This window comes from Alligator mississippiensis, chromosome 4 (assembly GCF_030867095.1).
Source record: "Alligator mississippiensis isolate rAllMis1 chromosome 4, rAllMis1, whole genome shotgun sequence".
Classification (NCBI taxonomy): Eukaryota; Metazoa; Chordata; order Crocodylia; family Alligatoridae; genus Alligator; species Alligator mississippiensis.
Window position 1 is genome coordinate 127,691,004 of NC_081827.1, and position 16,006 is coordinate 127,707,009.

At 42.6% G+C, this 16,006-nt stretch overlaps 1 protein-coding gene across 5 annotated transcripts in view; it reads left to right on the forward strand.

The window, feature by feature from the left end:
• Positions 1–3,481: 3,481 nt before the first annotated feature.
• IRAG2 (inositol 1,4,5-triphosphate receptor associated 2) overlaps positions 3,482–16,006 on the forward strand; it is a 60,432-nt gene continuing 47,907 nt past the window's right edge. The window contains exons 1-9 of one of the 5 annotated variants that reach the window (XM_059726599.1): positions 3,482–3,534; positions 3,696–3,728; positions 5,729–5,868; positions 7,483–8,102; positions 9,427–9,537; positions 11,187–11,367; positions 11,583–11,659; positions 13,159–13,237; positions 14,141–14,299. In XM_059726599.1, the coding sequence (XP_059582582.1) occupies positions 3,517–3,534; positions 3,696–3,728; positions 5,729–5,868; positions 7,483–8,102; positions 9,427–9,537; positions 11,187–11,367; positions 11,583–11,659; positions 13,159–13,237; positions 14,141–14,299 (1,418 nt within the window). In that variant the 5' untranslated portion in view covers positions 3,482–3,516. Of the gene's footprint in view, positions 3,535–3,652; positions 3,780–4,921; positions 5,067–5,728; positions 5,869–7,482; positions 8,103–9,426; positions 9,538–11,186; positions 11,368–11,582; positions 11,660–13,158; positions 13,238–14,140; positions 14,300–16,006 lie in introns of those variants that run through there. The other 4 variants (XM_059726598.1, XM_059726600.1, XM_059726602.1 and 1 more) reach the window with 4 other exon arrangements.

Below are 16,006 nucleotides of genomic sequence, written 5' to 3' on the forward strand. Positions count from 1 at the left end.
TTTTCAAAGATCCGTGCTAGAGGCTGGGCTATGATGCTCGCCAGCTCCTTGAGTACCCTGGGGTGAAGATTGTCAGGGCCAGCTGACTTGAAGGTATCCAGCTTCTCAAGATGTTCCTTCACAAAGTCAGCATTAATGGAGGGCAGGTGATCACCTTCACCCGGACTTCCCGGCTCTGTAGCGGGCACGGGCGTCCCATGCGGCTGATGAAAGACCGACGCAAAGTACCTATTTAATAGGTTGGCTTTTTCCTGGGTGTCAGTTGTCAGTTGCCCCATCTGGTTCAGCAGGGGTCCAACGTTGCCCCTGCTTTTCCTCCGGCTCCCCACATATCTGAAAAAGGACTTTTTATTGTCCTTGATGCTCAAAGCTAGCTGGAGTTCAGTTGCAGCCTTGGCTTTCCTGGTCTGCTCCCTACAGGACCAGACCAGTGCAGAATAATCCTCCTTGGAGGTGTCTCCCATCCTCCATCCTTTCAAAGATGATCTTTCTCTTTTCATATATGGTTCAGAATTAGTGCTGCACTTTCAACTGTGGAAGTATACAAGAAGCAGCAGCTCAAGCTTTCGACAAGCAAGTATGCAAACATTTTATTGCTTATAGAAAGGCTTCACAACAAAAAGCATGGAAGTAATAGTCCCTTTCCTTAGTGCTCCAGTGTGAGGACCACCTGTAGCATCCCATTCACTTTTAGATACATCATTATTAGAACAACACTGGGTACTGATGAGAGGGTTAGAGGAGACCTATAAAAGAATGGCAGGATTGATTGATTTGCAAAGATGTAAATTAATTTGTTTTGGATGGGAAATGTACAATGGAGTTGTGGAACAGTAACAATAGCAAAGTGTTTGAAGAGTTCAAATAACAAGAAAGGAGAGGAGTGCCATTCCTTTTACTAAAGGGAAAAATTAGGTCAGGTAGACTACAAAAATCTAGCCTGCAAAAGCTGTGAGTTGACAAAGATGACTCACCACCCAACTGTATGAAGGTTTGCAATAGACATTTCTGAAGGAGAATCTCAGTCTAGAGCAGTGGTTTTCAACCTTTTTCATTTGCAGACCCCTAAAAAAAAATTGAATGGAGGTGTGGACCCCTTTGAATTGTAAATGCAGGTATCCACATACTTTTGGTTGATCATAGTCATCTTTCACAGACCCTCTAGACCACAGGTTGAAAACCACTGGTCTAGAGGGCTTTCTGCAGTGGTAATGATAAAGCATTACATAGAGGAAAACATTACAGAACATGTGTTATAGGAAGATATGTTTGTGCAATGACAGAAACACCCAAGGCCAAGGAGTTATTTGACCTTTTCTTCCACCCCCATCAGCCTGGCAGAACAGATTTTTGTCTTTGCCAAGAAACAACCCACAGAGATAGTGCTCATGGTAAATGCTATGCATGAGGTTGTCTCCTCTTGGCTGAATACTCATGCAGTCTGAGCCATAGAGTCAGATAAGAAATCCATCCAGTAGATTAAAGGAAGAGTGGTGTGAATGGCACATACTTCCTAATAACACTGAAGAGCAAAGGGGTAATTAGGCAAGTCAAGCATTAGTGCTGTACCTGAAGGAGCTACTCAAAGGCTTTGTAGAAGAAAGTATCTGAGGCCCATTTATGTCAAAGAATATCAAATCAGAGAGGTTCACAAAGCATATGGGCATCTACTACAATTTTTACTATAGCATACATTTTTAAATAGACAAGAATAAAGTCTTTGGGTAAAATATTCAGAACTGCCTAAATCACTTAAGAGCTTAAGTTCCATTCCAAAAGACAGGCAATTAATATCCTAAATCACATTGACATTTAATGAGATTTATGCTCCTGAGTGCCTAAATCATTTTTGAAAATGGGTTTAAGCTCCTAAATTAGAGGGAGTCATTTGAAAAAATTGCCCCTTAATATTTGCAGATCTCTCTTGAAAATGAAGAACACTGTGTACTTTTAAAAAATGTATTTGATTTGAAGATACATTGCTACATGAAGTATTTTTTTCCCTAATACACCTTCTGAATGGCGACTATAAATTTGCTGTTTGAAACATGGGAAGCTGATAAAGTTGGTTCTGTTCTTGAGGTAGAGATCATAAGTCTTGTATAGTCTGGTAAGTAACTAACCCTAAATGATGCTTTCGGATACTAGAATTATACATACATTTCAGCCTGGTTGTGTTGTACCTAAACTGTTCAGTATTTTTTATTTTTTGTATTCAGAGGAAACAAAGACAACAGGGAAACTGGTATGACAAATATAATGATATACATGTATAGAAAGGTTTTAACTTAGCCCTCCCACCAATATGTTGCAAAATCTCCCAGACTGTTGTAATTTTGGGATTCGATCAGGGAATTTTGAAACAGGTGCTCAATGAAGCATTCTCTGAGAATTAGTGGAAGTCTCTCCTCATGTTATTATTTTAACTCTCAGTGAAAATAGAAACTGCAGCAGCAGCTGTGAGCAGAATTTAAGAATTCAGGATATTAGTTTCTAAATTATTATTGCCTTTATACGGAGAAGCACCCATTTAGAAGGATGTATATGCTACTCAAATTGGAGTTTGACTTCAGTGAACTGGGTTTTTGAATATTTAGCTTCAATGAACTGGACATCATCCAGTTTTTGCTTTTTTTTTTTTATTTCTCAGATATATTGAGAAACAATTTCTTATATATAGTGTACAATAAAAATTAAACCCAGCTTGGCAGAAACAACTGTAGATTGTTAACTTCAGAGCATGGCCCTGCTCTCATAACTTTTGACAAGGTTCTGAATTTTAGTGGTAGAACACCCCCTGCCTGTGAGTCTCCCTCAAATTAAAATAATCTTTGACAGTTCAGGAGGTGATTTTCCTCAAACAGCCTGCACAAGGGAGGCTGCTGTGTCTAATTTCCTCTCAGCCTGACCTATTATGATCCCCTTGCTGCTTATTCACCTGGCCTCTGAAATGCCTTTGTGTTAATCATAGGTAATTGCAGTTGCAAAGTCATTTGACTGTGAATGAATTACTCATGGGAGGCACAGGCTTAGCCCTCCTGAAGACTGAATCCTTCTGTCTACAGACAAGGTTCTTTGGGTAAATCCAATGTCTTTTATTAGGCCAGCTAAAATCGTTGAAAAAATTCTTCTTTGCAAGCTTTTGACAACAAGCTCTCCCTACACTATCCACCCTTGCCTTAGGGAGGGATCATCTCACAATGACAGAAGCCCTCATGTAATGTCCCTGCAGTTCCCAGTCAGACTTTAGTTTCTCTCATCAAACTGTTGACAAGAGTCACTTGAGTGAAAGGTGCCTGGGGCTCTGCAGATCTGTAATTAAGGTCTGTGCCCAAGTTCTTTACAACTGCAGGGAGAAGTGGCAAAATAAATGAATATCACCAACTACAGCAAACTACAGTCCAGTTTCATCCCTGCTTTAAAAGTAAGATTTCAGGCTGCAGTTAGGTAGTCATAGGGATCCACCTACCAGTTGCAGTGAATGAAACTATTAGAAATGAAGCAAGGACCCAGGCAATGGAAGGTGAATGCATGGTAGGTAACTCTACACACCTGTTAACCACTGAGAATGCAGGGAGACAGCAACAGGTGTGTAGGTGTGTCTTTTAAACTGATATTCTACTAAATGACTTCTCTGCTAATCTAACTAGAGGTAGAAATCAGCCCTAATCAGCTCCATTTTTCTTTCTTTCTAGGGGGAACAGTTAAAATGGATCCTGTTGGCTTATGTAAGTTTTAAAAGGATGAAAGAGGGATGTCTTTTTTAGTTACGTACAGCTGTAAGTATGAGGTCTTGAAAAGTTTCTTCAGGACTGTTGTGAAGGGAGATTTAGAAAGAGTTTGTCATAGTTGGAAGTGTCTATTCCCTTTGTTTTGGGTTTGATGTATATGTGCTTGAAAATACAGTGTTCTTGATATGTGATTTTTAAATATAACCATAATGGATTAAAGTTTATATTTTAGGGAGGGAAAAAAATCTGCAATTCTCAGTACTCTGCAACACTGGATAAGTGTGTCTGATAAAGAGGTAGACATTTATTTCTAGAATCTAAAGTCTCACTTTAATGAGAGGAATGTTTATAGTTCTGACTTATCAAATAAATAGTTTTTAATACAGTATCTAATGCTGATTTTGTGTTCCTTGTCTTCAAAGTGGCCTTTTTCTTTTAAAATGTTCTGTTAATGGGAATATGTGAACTCTGATATAATAGGTTAACTATAATTCTAGAAAACGACTCTTTGAAGTCTTACCAGTCTGATGTCCCAACCCTGTCCTATCCCTGTGTTCTGAAGCATTAGGTGCTTGAAATGTGGGGTTGCTCTTAATGTTAAAGGATTGTTTTGGCAGATATAATCTGAAGCTGTTTACAGTGATAGTTCAAACTATGCTCAGATCATTTATGTAGAGCTATTTTATTTTCCAAAAATAGAGTGACTATATTTTGGTGACCTTTTTATCCTCATTCCCTTCATTTCCCTCCCCCTCCCCCCCCCCCCCCACTTACTTACTAGGTAGTTTCTTAATAGCAAGATTTTAATTTAGTAAACTCCAAACTTTTGTAGATGCATTACAGTGTTTAGCATAGGTATAGAAGAGATCTCAGTCATCTGTCAGTGCAGACAATTGTGTGCCATAAGTTTTGTGAACATGTCCAACTCTATCTTAAAGTAAGGATTTGCATTTTTTTTAAGTTAAAATCTTACTTTGGATAAGAAAGCTTGCTATTGCTAGTCTTGTGGAAGAAATGCTGTTAATATGAATTTGGGTTGGGTTGTGTTTGTGGGATTATTTTAATAGCTAGAGAAAAAGTTGCCCAACTTAGTCTCATTACTGCCTACGCAAAAATACATTTATGTCTCTAACATAACCAACAAGTAGAAGTGCACTGATACACTAGTCTGATATTGGATCTGCACCTAGATAAAAAAAACTGACTGTATCAGAAATCAGCCTGATGTGGCCAATAATATGAAGGATTAAATGCCTGTGCATGCGTGCAGCTGCAGTGCAACAGGTAGGCAGGAAGGAGCACAGCCCGGCAGCTTGGCAAGGTACATGCAAGCTGGTAAGTCTGTGGTGGAAAGGGCATGGTGGGGTAGATCAAGGTCCCCAGGGTGAGGGAGGGAGTGGGGCTAGGGCAGGCACTGCCCAGTCGGAGCAGAGTGGTCACAGGACAGAGCCATGGCTTGTCCAGAGAGCATGGGGAAGTTGCACACACCCTGGGAAGGTATGAGTGGGGGTGTGTGCCCCTGGATCTGTGCAGGGCATGGGCAGGGTGGGCTGCTGCTGCAAGCTGGGGCTGGGACTGTACCAAGATCTTCCCAGAGGTTGGGGAGTTGGGTGGGCTATGCCAAATGTTGGGGTGGCTGTAGCCCCTTCCCAGCACCACTGCTGCTTCCCCAAGCACAGCCTGGCCCAGCCCCTGCTGGGAGGAGCCTGGTGCAGCCCCAGCCCACAGCTGCAGCCTGCCCTGCTCTGTGCAGATCTGGGAGCACATGCCTCCCCCACCCCCCATGCCCTCCTGGGTTGATTTTGCAGAGGTGGGAGCAGACCCTCTTTCTTCCTCCCCCCCCCCCCATGCCCCCTGGATAAGTTGCAGCTTCGTCCCATGCCCACCTCACCCCAGCTGGGCAGCACCTGCCCCAGCCCCACTCCCTCCCTCATCACAGGGCCCTTGATCTACCGGCCCCCTCACACACTCCTTCTCTTCCCCTTCCACCACAACAGACTTCCCAGTTGGACACAGTTCTTCAAGCTGCTAGGCTGCGTATCAGAAATCAGATCCGTATTGGTCAATGTGCCTCCTTAAAGCTCGGCTATTGGTATCAGCCCCCAAAATCTGTATCAGTGCATCCCTACCAACAAGGGTGAGTTTTGTGTTTTTTTTATATGGGAGTTCAAGGTGCTAGAGGAATTTTCAAAGCATCTATTTGTAATATGAAATACCAAAATACCTTTGTAAACAGTTCTTGGGGAATTTCTGAAAATGTTATGCTTTACAGTGTGCCCGTGGGTGGGGTGGGGGCCAGTATTCAGCCCCACACAGTGCTGTGTGCTACATGGGTATACCCTCGTGTTCTGGAGTTTCAATACTATAGAAGCCTTAGGGGATATTATAAGCTTTATTTTAAAGTTGCCGGAAGCATTATAGTTCCAGTTAACAACACATTGGAAGCTACTGGCATACATTGTCTAACATGCTCAGTTCAGATCTGAACCAAGCAGCCAGATGCTACTGGTGGCTGATGTTTTGTCCATGCTAGTATTTCTACATGTGCACTTGATGGGGGTCTCTTTTTAAGAGTGCATGTGGAAGCAGGAAAAGGGCTAGATCATGGATAGCAATGCAGACATTTTTCCCTTACAAACAGCAGTCTGAGGGATTAGGACAGCTTAGTTTCAGCAAATGGGGGGAAAAAAGCTATAGTACTTAAAGTAAGGAAGTCCAATCTGATGCCTAAATTGGAGTTTCTCTTACCATCTGCTAAGGCCAAGCCCCTTTGGCTTGATTAGACTAGGAATGACAAGAAAATCAGAGCTAATCATTTCTTTAAGTGGGAAAAGGTTATTTTCTGAAGATGACATCTGAAAACATTTAACATGGCAGGAGGGGGAAGCCCCTTGTCTTGGAATCAAATATGAGAGAGTGGGTCAAATATGAGCTGTGACCCTGACCCCAGGCTGCAGCTGCAGTCTTTCCCCTAGTATGTCCTGTCCTTCCTCCATCTTGCCCCCCCATGACAATTCTGTGCCCCCATTGCAAGTACCCTTCTCCCTTCCCCTTCCCCTTGGCCCTGTAGCAGCAGCAGCACAGGAAGCAAGCTGGGCCACTCTGCGCCGCAAGCTGGAACAGGAGTGGAGCCTGCCAGAGCAATAGTCTGTGATGGGAGGAGCAAGCTGTGGGAGGAAGGGCAGTGGGGGCACAGGCTGGGGAGACAGTGGGAGTGGGGCAGGCACCAGAGGGAGTAGGTTTGGGGGGGAGGGGGGGGCAGGTGGCAGGGTGTAAATTGTCTCTTTCTACTGCCTTCATACTACCTGCCCCCCACGTCCCCCCCCGCCCAACCTTCCCTACTGCCTACCAAGGGCCCCTACCACTGCTTTTCCCACTGCATTGGTGATGGGGATGAATTTAAGATGATCCTCCAATAATTAAACAAGGGAGACATGCTTAGATATTTTCTTTTAATCAACTAAAAGGCTTTCATTAATCAACTATAATCAAGCTTTAATTTTAACTTAAAGTAGTAAATTTTCAGAAGTGGTGCGGGGGTTTTTTTGTGTGTTTGTTTGTTTTGTTTTTTAAATCAACTCTATTTAAAATTAATAATTAAACATGGCAGCTGCAGACTTGCAGAACCATGCTGATGTTATGCAAGAATTTTTGGAGTGCTACCATAACAAGTTTTGTATACTACCTCTTAGGCTGCTGCAAACTATGTGCTTAAATCAGTATTTAATCTGTCTTGGCCCTTTTCTTTCAGTGACTGTTCAAGAGGGATATTCATTCACCAACACCTTCTGAAAATGGCACAGACAAAACGTCATAATCCAGTGGACAGTATTTGCCGAAAGATCAAGACTATCCAGATGATGGACCAATTCTCAAATCCTGCTCTACAGATCCCCAAATTTCAGTCCAGGAACTTTGATAGCCCACAGAATAATGCCAGGAAAAATCTAGAAGAGCTATTGAAAAAAAGGACTTTTAAAAGTTATGATGGTACACCATGTTCCAGAAGTCCTAATAAGAATAATATTTTCTCTCCATACTTACAGGCCATATCCCCTAGTCTTAGAGATGTCTCTGACTACTATCATGGGAAAGCAGCTTATTCCCTCGTTAAAAGTAAAGAGTGCAACGGCAAGCCACAGAGACAAATCTGCCATAGTGAGAGCTGTTCTCCACTTGTTCTCCCAGCTAAAGGGGATAATCCTGGCAGTCGGTCATCTGCGGCCTCCAACTCCAAATGTAAAGACCTAACTCATGAAATTAATTACCTGACGTCAAGTCCTAACTTCCATTTCTTAACAACTGATCAAAAGACAAGAGATTCTGTATTCCTGTCTCCTTTTTCAAAGAAATTTTCCTTGGATGAAAGAGGTAAAAACAAAAATACCTGCAACAAACTATCTAGATTTCCTACTATTTAGTTGACACATTTTTTACACATAACCTTGCAGAAGCATTTACCTTGCTGTAGGTTCATCTGAACCAAGGCAAACTTTCACCAAAAACTGGTATTGTCTCAAACTGTTTTGGTCAAAAAATAATGTTTTTCAGAACAATGCTGCTTTTTTTTTCCTCTTTATGTAACACTTCATTTTATTAATGAAACTTCTAATTTAAAAAAAAAACAACAAAAAACCTAAACAATATTGCTTTGGCTCCAATAACTTTTTCCCCCACATTCTCCAATGGGCAAATATCTGATAATTTTGGTTCAACTCTATTCTGCAACCCTTTCCTCCCTTCATAAAAGGAGAGTGTGGAGTCCTTTCATCCATACAACTTGCTTAAATGTACTACTTTCCACCTCAACTGTATTCGTTTCCAGACTTGCGAGTTGCAATACATGGAAAGACCCTGATTTCAGTAGACTTATGTGCAAGTTGTAAGTTACAAGGTCAAAGCCTTAGTTTTAAACTAAAAAAATCTCTGAACATACTAAACAAGAGTGGGGAAGTAGTAGATATGCTGGTAGGGGTAGGATTCAGAGTGACTTTAAATAAATTGGAGGATTGGGCCAAAAGGAATCTCATGAGGTTCAATAAGGACAAGTACAGTCCTGCACTTGGGACAGAACAATCCCATGCACCAGTACAGGCTGGATGCTGACTAGCTGGGCAGCAACTCAGCAGGAAAGGACCTGGGGGTTACAGCGGACAATAAGCTGAATATGAGCCAGTAGTGTGCCCCTGTTGCCAAGAAGGCTAACAGCATACTGGGCTGTATTGATGGTAGTGTTGCCAACAAATCAAGGAAAGTGATTATTCCCTTCTATTCAGCACTGGTGAGGCCGCATCTGGAGTACTGTTATCAGTGGTGGCAGATGACAGAACAAGGAGCAATGGTCTCAAGTTGCAGCAAGGGAAGTTTAGGTTGGATATTGGGAAGAATTTTCTCACTAGGAGGGTAGGAAGACACTGGAGCAGGTTACCCAGGGAGGTGGTGGAAGTGCCAGCCTTGGAGGCTTTCAAACCCTGGCTAGACAAAGCTTTGGCTGGGATGGCCTAGTTGGGGCTGGTCCTGCTTTGAGTAGGGGGTTGAACTAGTTGACCTCCCAAGGTCCCTTCCAACCCTAATTTTCCAAACAGCATAAGCTTATTATAGAGGGGGGAAGGGAAGTTCCTGAATGTTGATCACAGTAACTTTTAAAAAGAAATGAAATAAAAATGTGGGCAGACTCTAAGTCTCTCCTCCATAGGATGGAGATCATCACTAGAAAATAAAGCTGATGATACCTATAACGTGAGCTTGATCTGTGAAGAAGACTTGTTGACTACTATCTTCTATGCCTGTGACACAGAACGTAAAGGTATGCTACTACTGGCTTCATGGTCTTTCCTGCTCAGTAAAATGTCAAAATTAGCAGCCATAATAAAATGCAAAAGGTGCATACATGCACAGCAAAAGATGCAGAAAGTTGTTATCTAAGTTGTAACCTGAAATCTTGGGGATTAGATGCTTGTAGCTGAACCAGGGATAAAGTCGTGTGGGAAACTGACAGTCCCCAATCTGCTTTGTGCTTCTGTTCCTCATCTAAAAGACTAGGGCACTTACATGCCCATGACTAAATATTTGTGAAACAGAGTGTGATTCTCTGAAAGGAAGAGAAGGAAGGAAGAGAAGGGAAGGAACATGATTTTTTTTTAAAGTCCTGGTTTTGTAGAGTTGGATATTGGTTATCTACTTGAAGCTGATTTTATTATTTTTACCTAACAAAAATTATTTTGATAAACAGGTTTGTTGGGAAACATCTTTCCTGAAATTTTTTTTCAGAAAAAGGGAGAAAAATGCCAATGTCTTTCTAGTGGATGGGGTTTTTCCATTCATCTTTTTGAAAGAAGCTTAATTTTGACTTTTTCTTGGAAAATTTAAGACAATTTTTTTTATGGAAGATGCTTAATAACTATCTTCTCCCCACTTCAGTTATAATTGCTTAACATCAGGTTTCTAAGTTTCATCTAAGGGGTGTGTGTAGGGGAGGGTGGGGGCAGGAAGGTGGATTTCCATGTTAAAAGAGGCAGAGACATGTCATGTTGGTGTGAAATCATAAAAATGAAACGGATAAGATGAGATTGTTTGATTTAATTGGGGCCAGGGATCCACCCCAGGAGTATCCCTGGGTCTTAAGCCAAAATTTTTGCATGGTGTCCACTAGGACTGTGTGAAGCTGTGGGTGTCAATTCAATTTGAAGGAGATTCAGCCCAATTTGGTGGCCAAATCTCCAAATCTGAATCAAATTGGGAGACCAATAAAAAAGTCTGAATCAATTTTTGGAGATTTGGACAGTCCCCATTCCCCGCCACAGGGAGCTGGCCCCAGACTGCGATGGTAAGTAGGGGGCAGAGGGGGTTAGAGCTGGAGGAGGGGGCCCCCACCAAGACCCATCCCCTGCCTGCTCTCCCAGCCCCATCAATGGCTGCCCTGCCTGGCCCCAGCCTCCCTTTGCTTTTTTTTAAAGCCCCACACTCACCGGTTTCTGCAGTGGTCAGTAGGGCTTCTGGAGGCTCATGGCAGAACCCTCCCCCCATGCAGTGCAGGGCAGTGGGGTGCAGCGGGGAGCTGGTGAGTGTGGGGCTTTAAAAAACAAACAAACAAAAGAACTGGGGCTGGGCAGGGCAGCCATCGATGGAGCTGGGAGAGTGGGTAGGGGATGGGGCCTGTGATTTGGAGATTTGGCCGAATAGATTCGAATTGGCAACTCAAATCGCTGTCTGCCAAATACAAAGCAAATACTAGCTGCTTTGGCACAGGCCTAGTGTCTACTTCTCCATGTCATGCTGGGATGTCTATTGTCTGTATCTGGTCTATTGCTTCTCAAGATGACATCTGTGCTGTAGTATCCCTAGAATAGCATGCCTCTTGGGAATGTATTGGTAGTTGCCTTATTAGCTTTGCCTAGGTGATAAGTCTATCTTGCCTTTTTTAAATATGGTACATGATCTGTCTACATCCTCTAGGAAAAGTAACAGTTTCCACAATAGTTGATTATATGAGGCATACAACTAGCCGGGGGTCAGAAGACAGTGGTCTTGAAGAGTTATGCAATATGCTTGATCCTGATAAAAGGGATATTTCAATGGACTTTGAAACATTTCATGCAACCATGAAAGAGTGGATTGAAGACTGCAGAAGAAAATGGTAAGTCTGTCTTATCCTCTAATACCATGAAGTACCTATAGAGACAAGACAATGAAAATCATGGCAACTGCATGCCAGAGAATCATAAAGCCATACTGTAGTCACAAATTAGTCAATGAGTCCACAAGAAGAAATGTGTTTAAACCTAAGCTATGTAAGTAGGCAGGGCAGGTGTAAATAGATTTTGAGTAATTGAAGTGCTTGTTTTGTTTCAGGGAAGGTGATGCCACCAAGGAAATAACTTTAAGTATGGAAGACTCTGAGTTGAAGTTACATGAAATCATTCCAGCAGGTACAGAATATACAATTTTTTATTCTTGGATGGCTAAAGTACTCATTTAAAGATGTGATGGGGTCTGATCTGCAGTACCAACAGTCATGCCTCCTGCTGTGCCAGACATGCATGACAGGGTGCGATTGGGAAATTGCATATCCTATTTGCCAGTGTAGGGGGTGCCTGAGATTATGATCCCAGGCTCACCTTGCTCCAGAAAGCTGGAAGCTGGGTGCCCACCAAGCAGCCGCCCAACAAGCAGCCCAGTTGTCAGCTGAGGTTGGGGACTGAACCAGGGTCTGAAATTTTGGCCCTGGCATGACCCCCACTATATGGATAATCAGCAGATTGCCAAAACTCCATGCTTGGCAGCTCTGGCTGGGCTGCTGGATACAGCAGATCAGAGGCTTCCAGCAGGGGGAGCTGAAGGACTTGTCCCACTGGGGACATTAAACCCTGTACCTGATTTTTATACACCTTGGATTCCCAAGATCAGGCTGCTGGTCCCCAGTCCCAGTGTCCCCATGGACTGCAATGTGTAAAAACTGCATGCAGCCCAGATGAAGCCACAATGGAGTGATTGCCAGGACTGGGGAGCAGGGTTCAAATTACACTGTCTCTCTTTGGGAGAGACAGAGGAGGAGAGGGGTCTGCAAAAAATAATCAGACTGCCCATCATGATGCCCTAATGAAATCGGAGACCCCCAGGTTATGGTTTTCAAATCTTGCAGGGGGGCTCTTGTCTCCTATGGGGGGGCTAAGCCCCCCCACAAGCTCCCCCATAATTTAAACCCTTCTTGCAAGAGCCTCCTTGATCCCAGGGTGTCCGAGAGCCAGGGGTGTCAGAAAACCACATGTGCAACTTGGCTGTACTTGTAGCTTTTAAAGGTCCCCATACTCTGGGACTTTAAGATGAAGGAGCCTCTCCTTGATCCCAGGGATACATCCTCACAAGACCTGAAAATCACATATGCAATTGGGCTGCATATGTGGCTTTCTGCCATCCCTGGTACATGGGGACCCTCAGACCAGGGACAGGTTCCCTAATCCCAGGGTACTGACACGCATCAAAACCCTTAAATGTGTATACAGCCCAGCTGTATACCTGCTGTCTAAAGTGCAGTGAGCCTCAGATCGGGGAGATAGATGCTCCCTGATGTTGTGCTTGTGGTATCCCCCATCTTACGTAGGGGACAGCTATGTCCCATCCCTGGGCATACCCCATGCCTGATCCTAGCACTCAGCTGGGCACTGGCTGCTATGCCTTCAGTTAAAGGCATGATACAAACAAGCCACAAAGTTGTACTATGCATAATACATAACATTTCTGTGGCTTGTTTGTATCCCAAAGACTTTCTACACAATGTGTAACCAACTTTGTGGCTTGCTTACTGTATTATCATGTCATACATATCATACTTAAGTAACATGGGCCAAGGGTCTTATTCTAAGATAGTTTAGAAAGGAAGTGGCACCCCTTCTTTCTAAACTATAACTGGGAATAAAATTTCTTTCAGCAAAAAAAGCTTCTGTTAAGCTGAACATTACATCAGGAAGCTTAGAGGCCTTTGGTGGAGATGCGTCTAAAGGAGACTTGTAAGTTCACTCATGGTTTTCAAAGTAAATACATTAGGTTTTTTTTTTTTTTTTCATAGGCTTACAATCTGTTGAGCTCAGAATCATTCTGTCAGAAGTGCTTTCCTTTTCTTTTTGCATGTCCAAGACTACAGCAATAAACTGTTTCTGGTTCTTGTTATCTCTTTCATGTGTCTTATTGTAACTTCTCTTGGGATTTCTCTTATACTACTTACTTGACTGTGTTTATTTTGCCTTGATTTACCATCATTGACAGTATGATCAATCTACTTCAGTTCTTAAATTCAAGTTTTTTGACACTAGTGCAAAACATGTGATCAGTACCTGAAATTCTGTCCCTTCTTTTTTTTTTTTACTGTGAGCTCCTTACTATTGTCCTTCTGATTTGGGTTGCATTGCTAGGGGAACCCCAAAGCATAATTTTGAATTTTTAGTTTTCAATCAAATCTCCTGTCATAGTTCAAGCATACATTTTGTTGTTGTTTGAAATCTTTTGAGTTCCCTGAATCATAACTCTCTTTAATTACAAGTTTAAAGGGGGGGGGGGGAATTTCAATAAATACTAGTTGCTAGTGATGTTGTTGGAAGAAAACTAACTAATAAAGGAGAGACTAGCTTCATCTGCAAGTACTTAAACATGTTTGTCAATGGTCCCATTCAGACTAATGGAATAACTTGCATCTGTAAAGCTATAAGTGCAGTCTGTGTATAATCAGGACATATGAGCTAGAGATTTTTGGCAGCATAGCAATGGAGTGATTTGCCTGCAATCTTCCAGAAAAAGTGCATCACAGGGTCAGTGTCACTCATTGGTGAGCTTGCATTCACTGGTTAGCTTGCTTGAAGACATACCAAGAAGAAAGTGAAAATGTGATTGATTGGGTTTTTATTTAATGAATCCAGAGAGACCTCCGATTTGATTACCTGTGTAGCAGACCTGCAATTTAACAACCAAAAACTTCAAGAAGAGAACAGCAAATTAAAGCTGGTTCTGGAAAGCATGGAGGAGGCCAACAACAGGCTAATGGGAGACTTGGAGGAACTGCATAATCAAGTGAAAAGGTAAATTTGATCACAACTTCATTAAAGCAATAGCCAAAGTTTAATGGTGACCAACTGGACTGTGCATGTATGGTAGGGAGGTTGTATTTACCACTTAGCCTAAACATGAGAAGCATTTAAAATCATAAATTGAAAGGAAGTGGCATACTTAACTTCCTCAGCTGTTTTAGATGTGATAAAGCACTGAGAAGGATTTGAAAGCCTTTCATGGGTGGGGAGTTGATTCAACTCTTTTCTAGTTGAATGCACTTTTGGAAGAAATCATAGTACTGGCTATAAATTTCCATGTGAAGTTCTTGAATTCTGCCATCTACTTTATGAATTGTTTACAATTAAGGATGCACACTCTTGGCTGCCTGCACACATGTGCACAAACACTTTAGATTCTTATTGATTGTTCCAACTGTGCTTGTATCTCCCACAAATGATGTTATTCAATCTTTAATCTAGCCTCCCTTCACTAAAGACTTGCGGGGGAGGTGGACAATGCAGAGTCTGTCTTTAAAAGAGATCCTTAAAAGCCCACTATGACATCTCTATTACTGCCAGTCACTGACTTTAGCCTATCAATTTGTGAACGTATAACTTTGACGTGGGATACTTCTAAAAATGTGCTAAAAAGTTACTAACCGCAAGCCAAGACCTTTTGAGTTCAGTTATCTATTCTGATTGCCCAGTAGCTTGACTATGAACATGATGGCTTTTAAGCCTGAAGAAATACTGGATCATCTTGCTTGCCCTATGGTATTGCTGTGTACTAGAGGCTTATCACTACTAAAAGTGCAGCTCTGTATCCTGTAACACATTTGACTTTCCTCTGATCCAGTACACCCCATAATTTTTGGGTCTGCAGCAACAGGCCACAGCCATTATACAGCCAATCTTTCATCAGGGCTTTCTGGGGAAACCTAGGCAGCCACTCTATACAGTCGGGTTTTGCTCTCCCATGAAGGGTGTGAAGAGTACAACATGGGATTCTGGCAGTGTTCTCGAGGACCTACTGTTCAGAGCTAGCTGCAAGAAGAGCTAGTAAAATTTATATTTGTGCATCCTGAGTGTAAAACATGTGATGGCCTAGGTCCTTAGGCAAAAGCAAGACGTTGCCAGCTCCTGTGGTCACTAGGAAAGTATTGTCTATGCATGCAAACTTGAAATTTGGTACTAGTTACAATGAACTAACTGAAGTAATAGTGTGGCTAGAATAAATTAATCCTTTTTCCTTGGCTAACTGGAAATACCACATTTATTTGAATTTTAAGACATCCCCCCAACTTTATTAAATTATAAGCATGGAATATTCATTTTCCATGTCTAGAATCTAGTTATTAGAGGGTCATTTTAAACTTGTCCCTCCCACCACTGCCACGGGGAAAGCAGTAGCTGGTAGGCAGGCAACCTGTTCCATGCCCCTTCTTGTGCCTGTTCCCCACCCACTTACCTTTGCAGCTGTTCTTGCTTGGTCTCTGCTGGGGGCATGGAGTGCCAGGCCAAGCCAGGCAGTCACAGCAACTTTAGCTGGGGCTGGAGGCTGAAGCTGGAGTTGGGGCTAAAGCCTCTGAAGTTTTCCTGATGCTCTGTGTGCCACTTCCTTCCCTATGCCCCTGCTCTGCACTCCCCTCACTCTCCTCTTTCCCTTGTTCCACATGTTCCTTTCTCTAAACTTCCCTCACTTTGTGCATCCCTTCACCTGCACTCCCCCATGTGCTC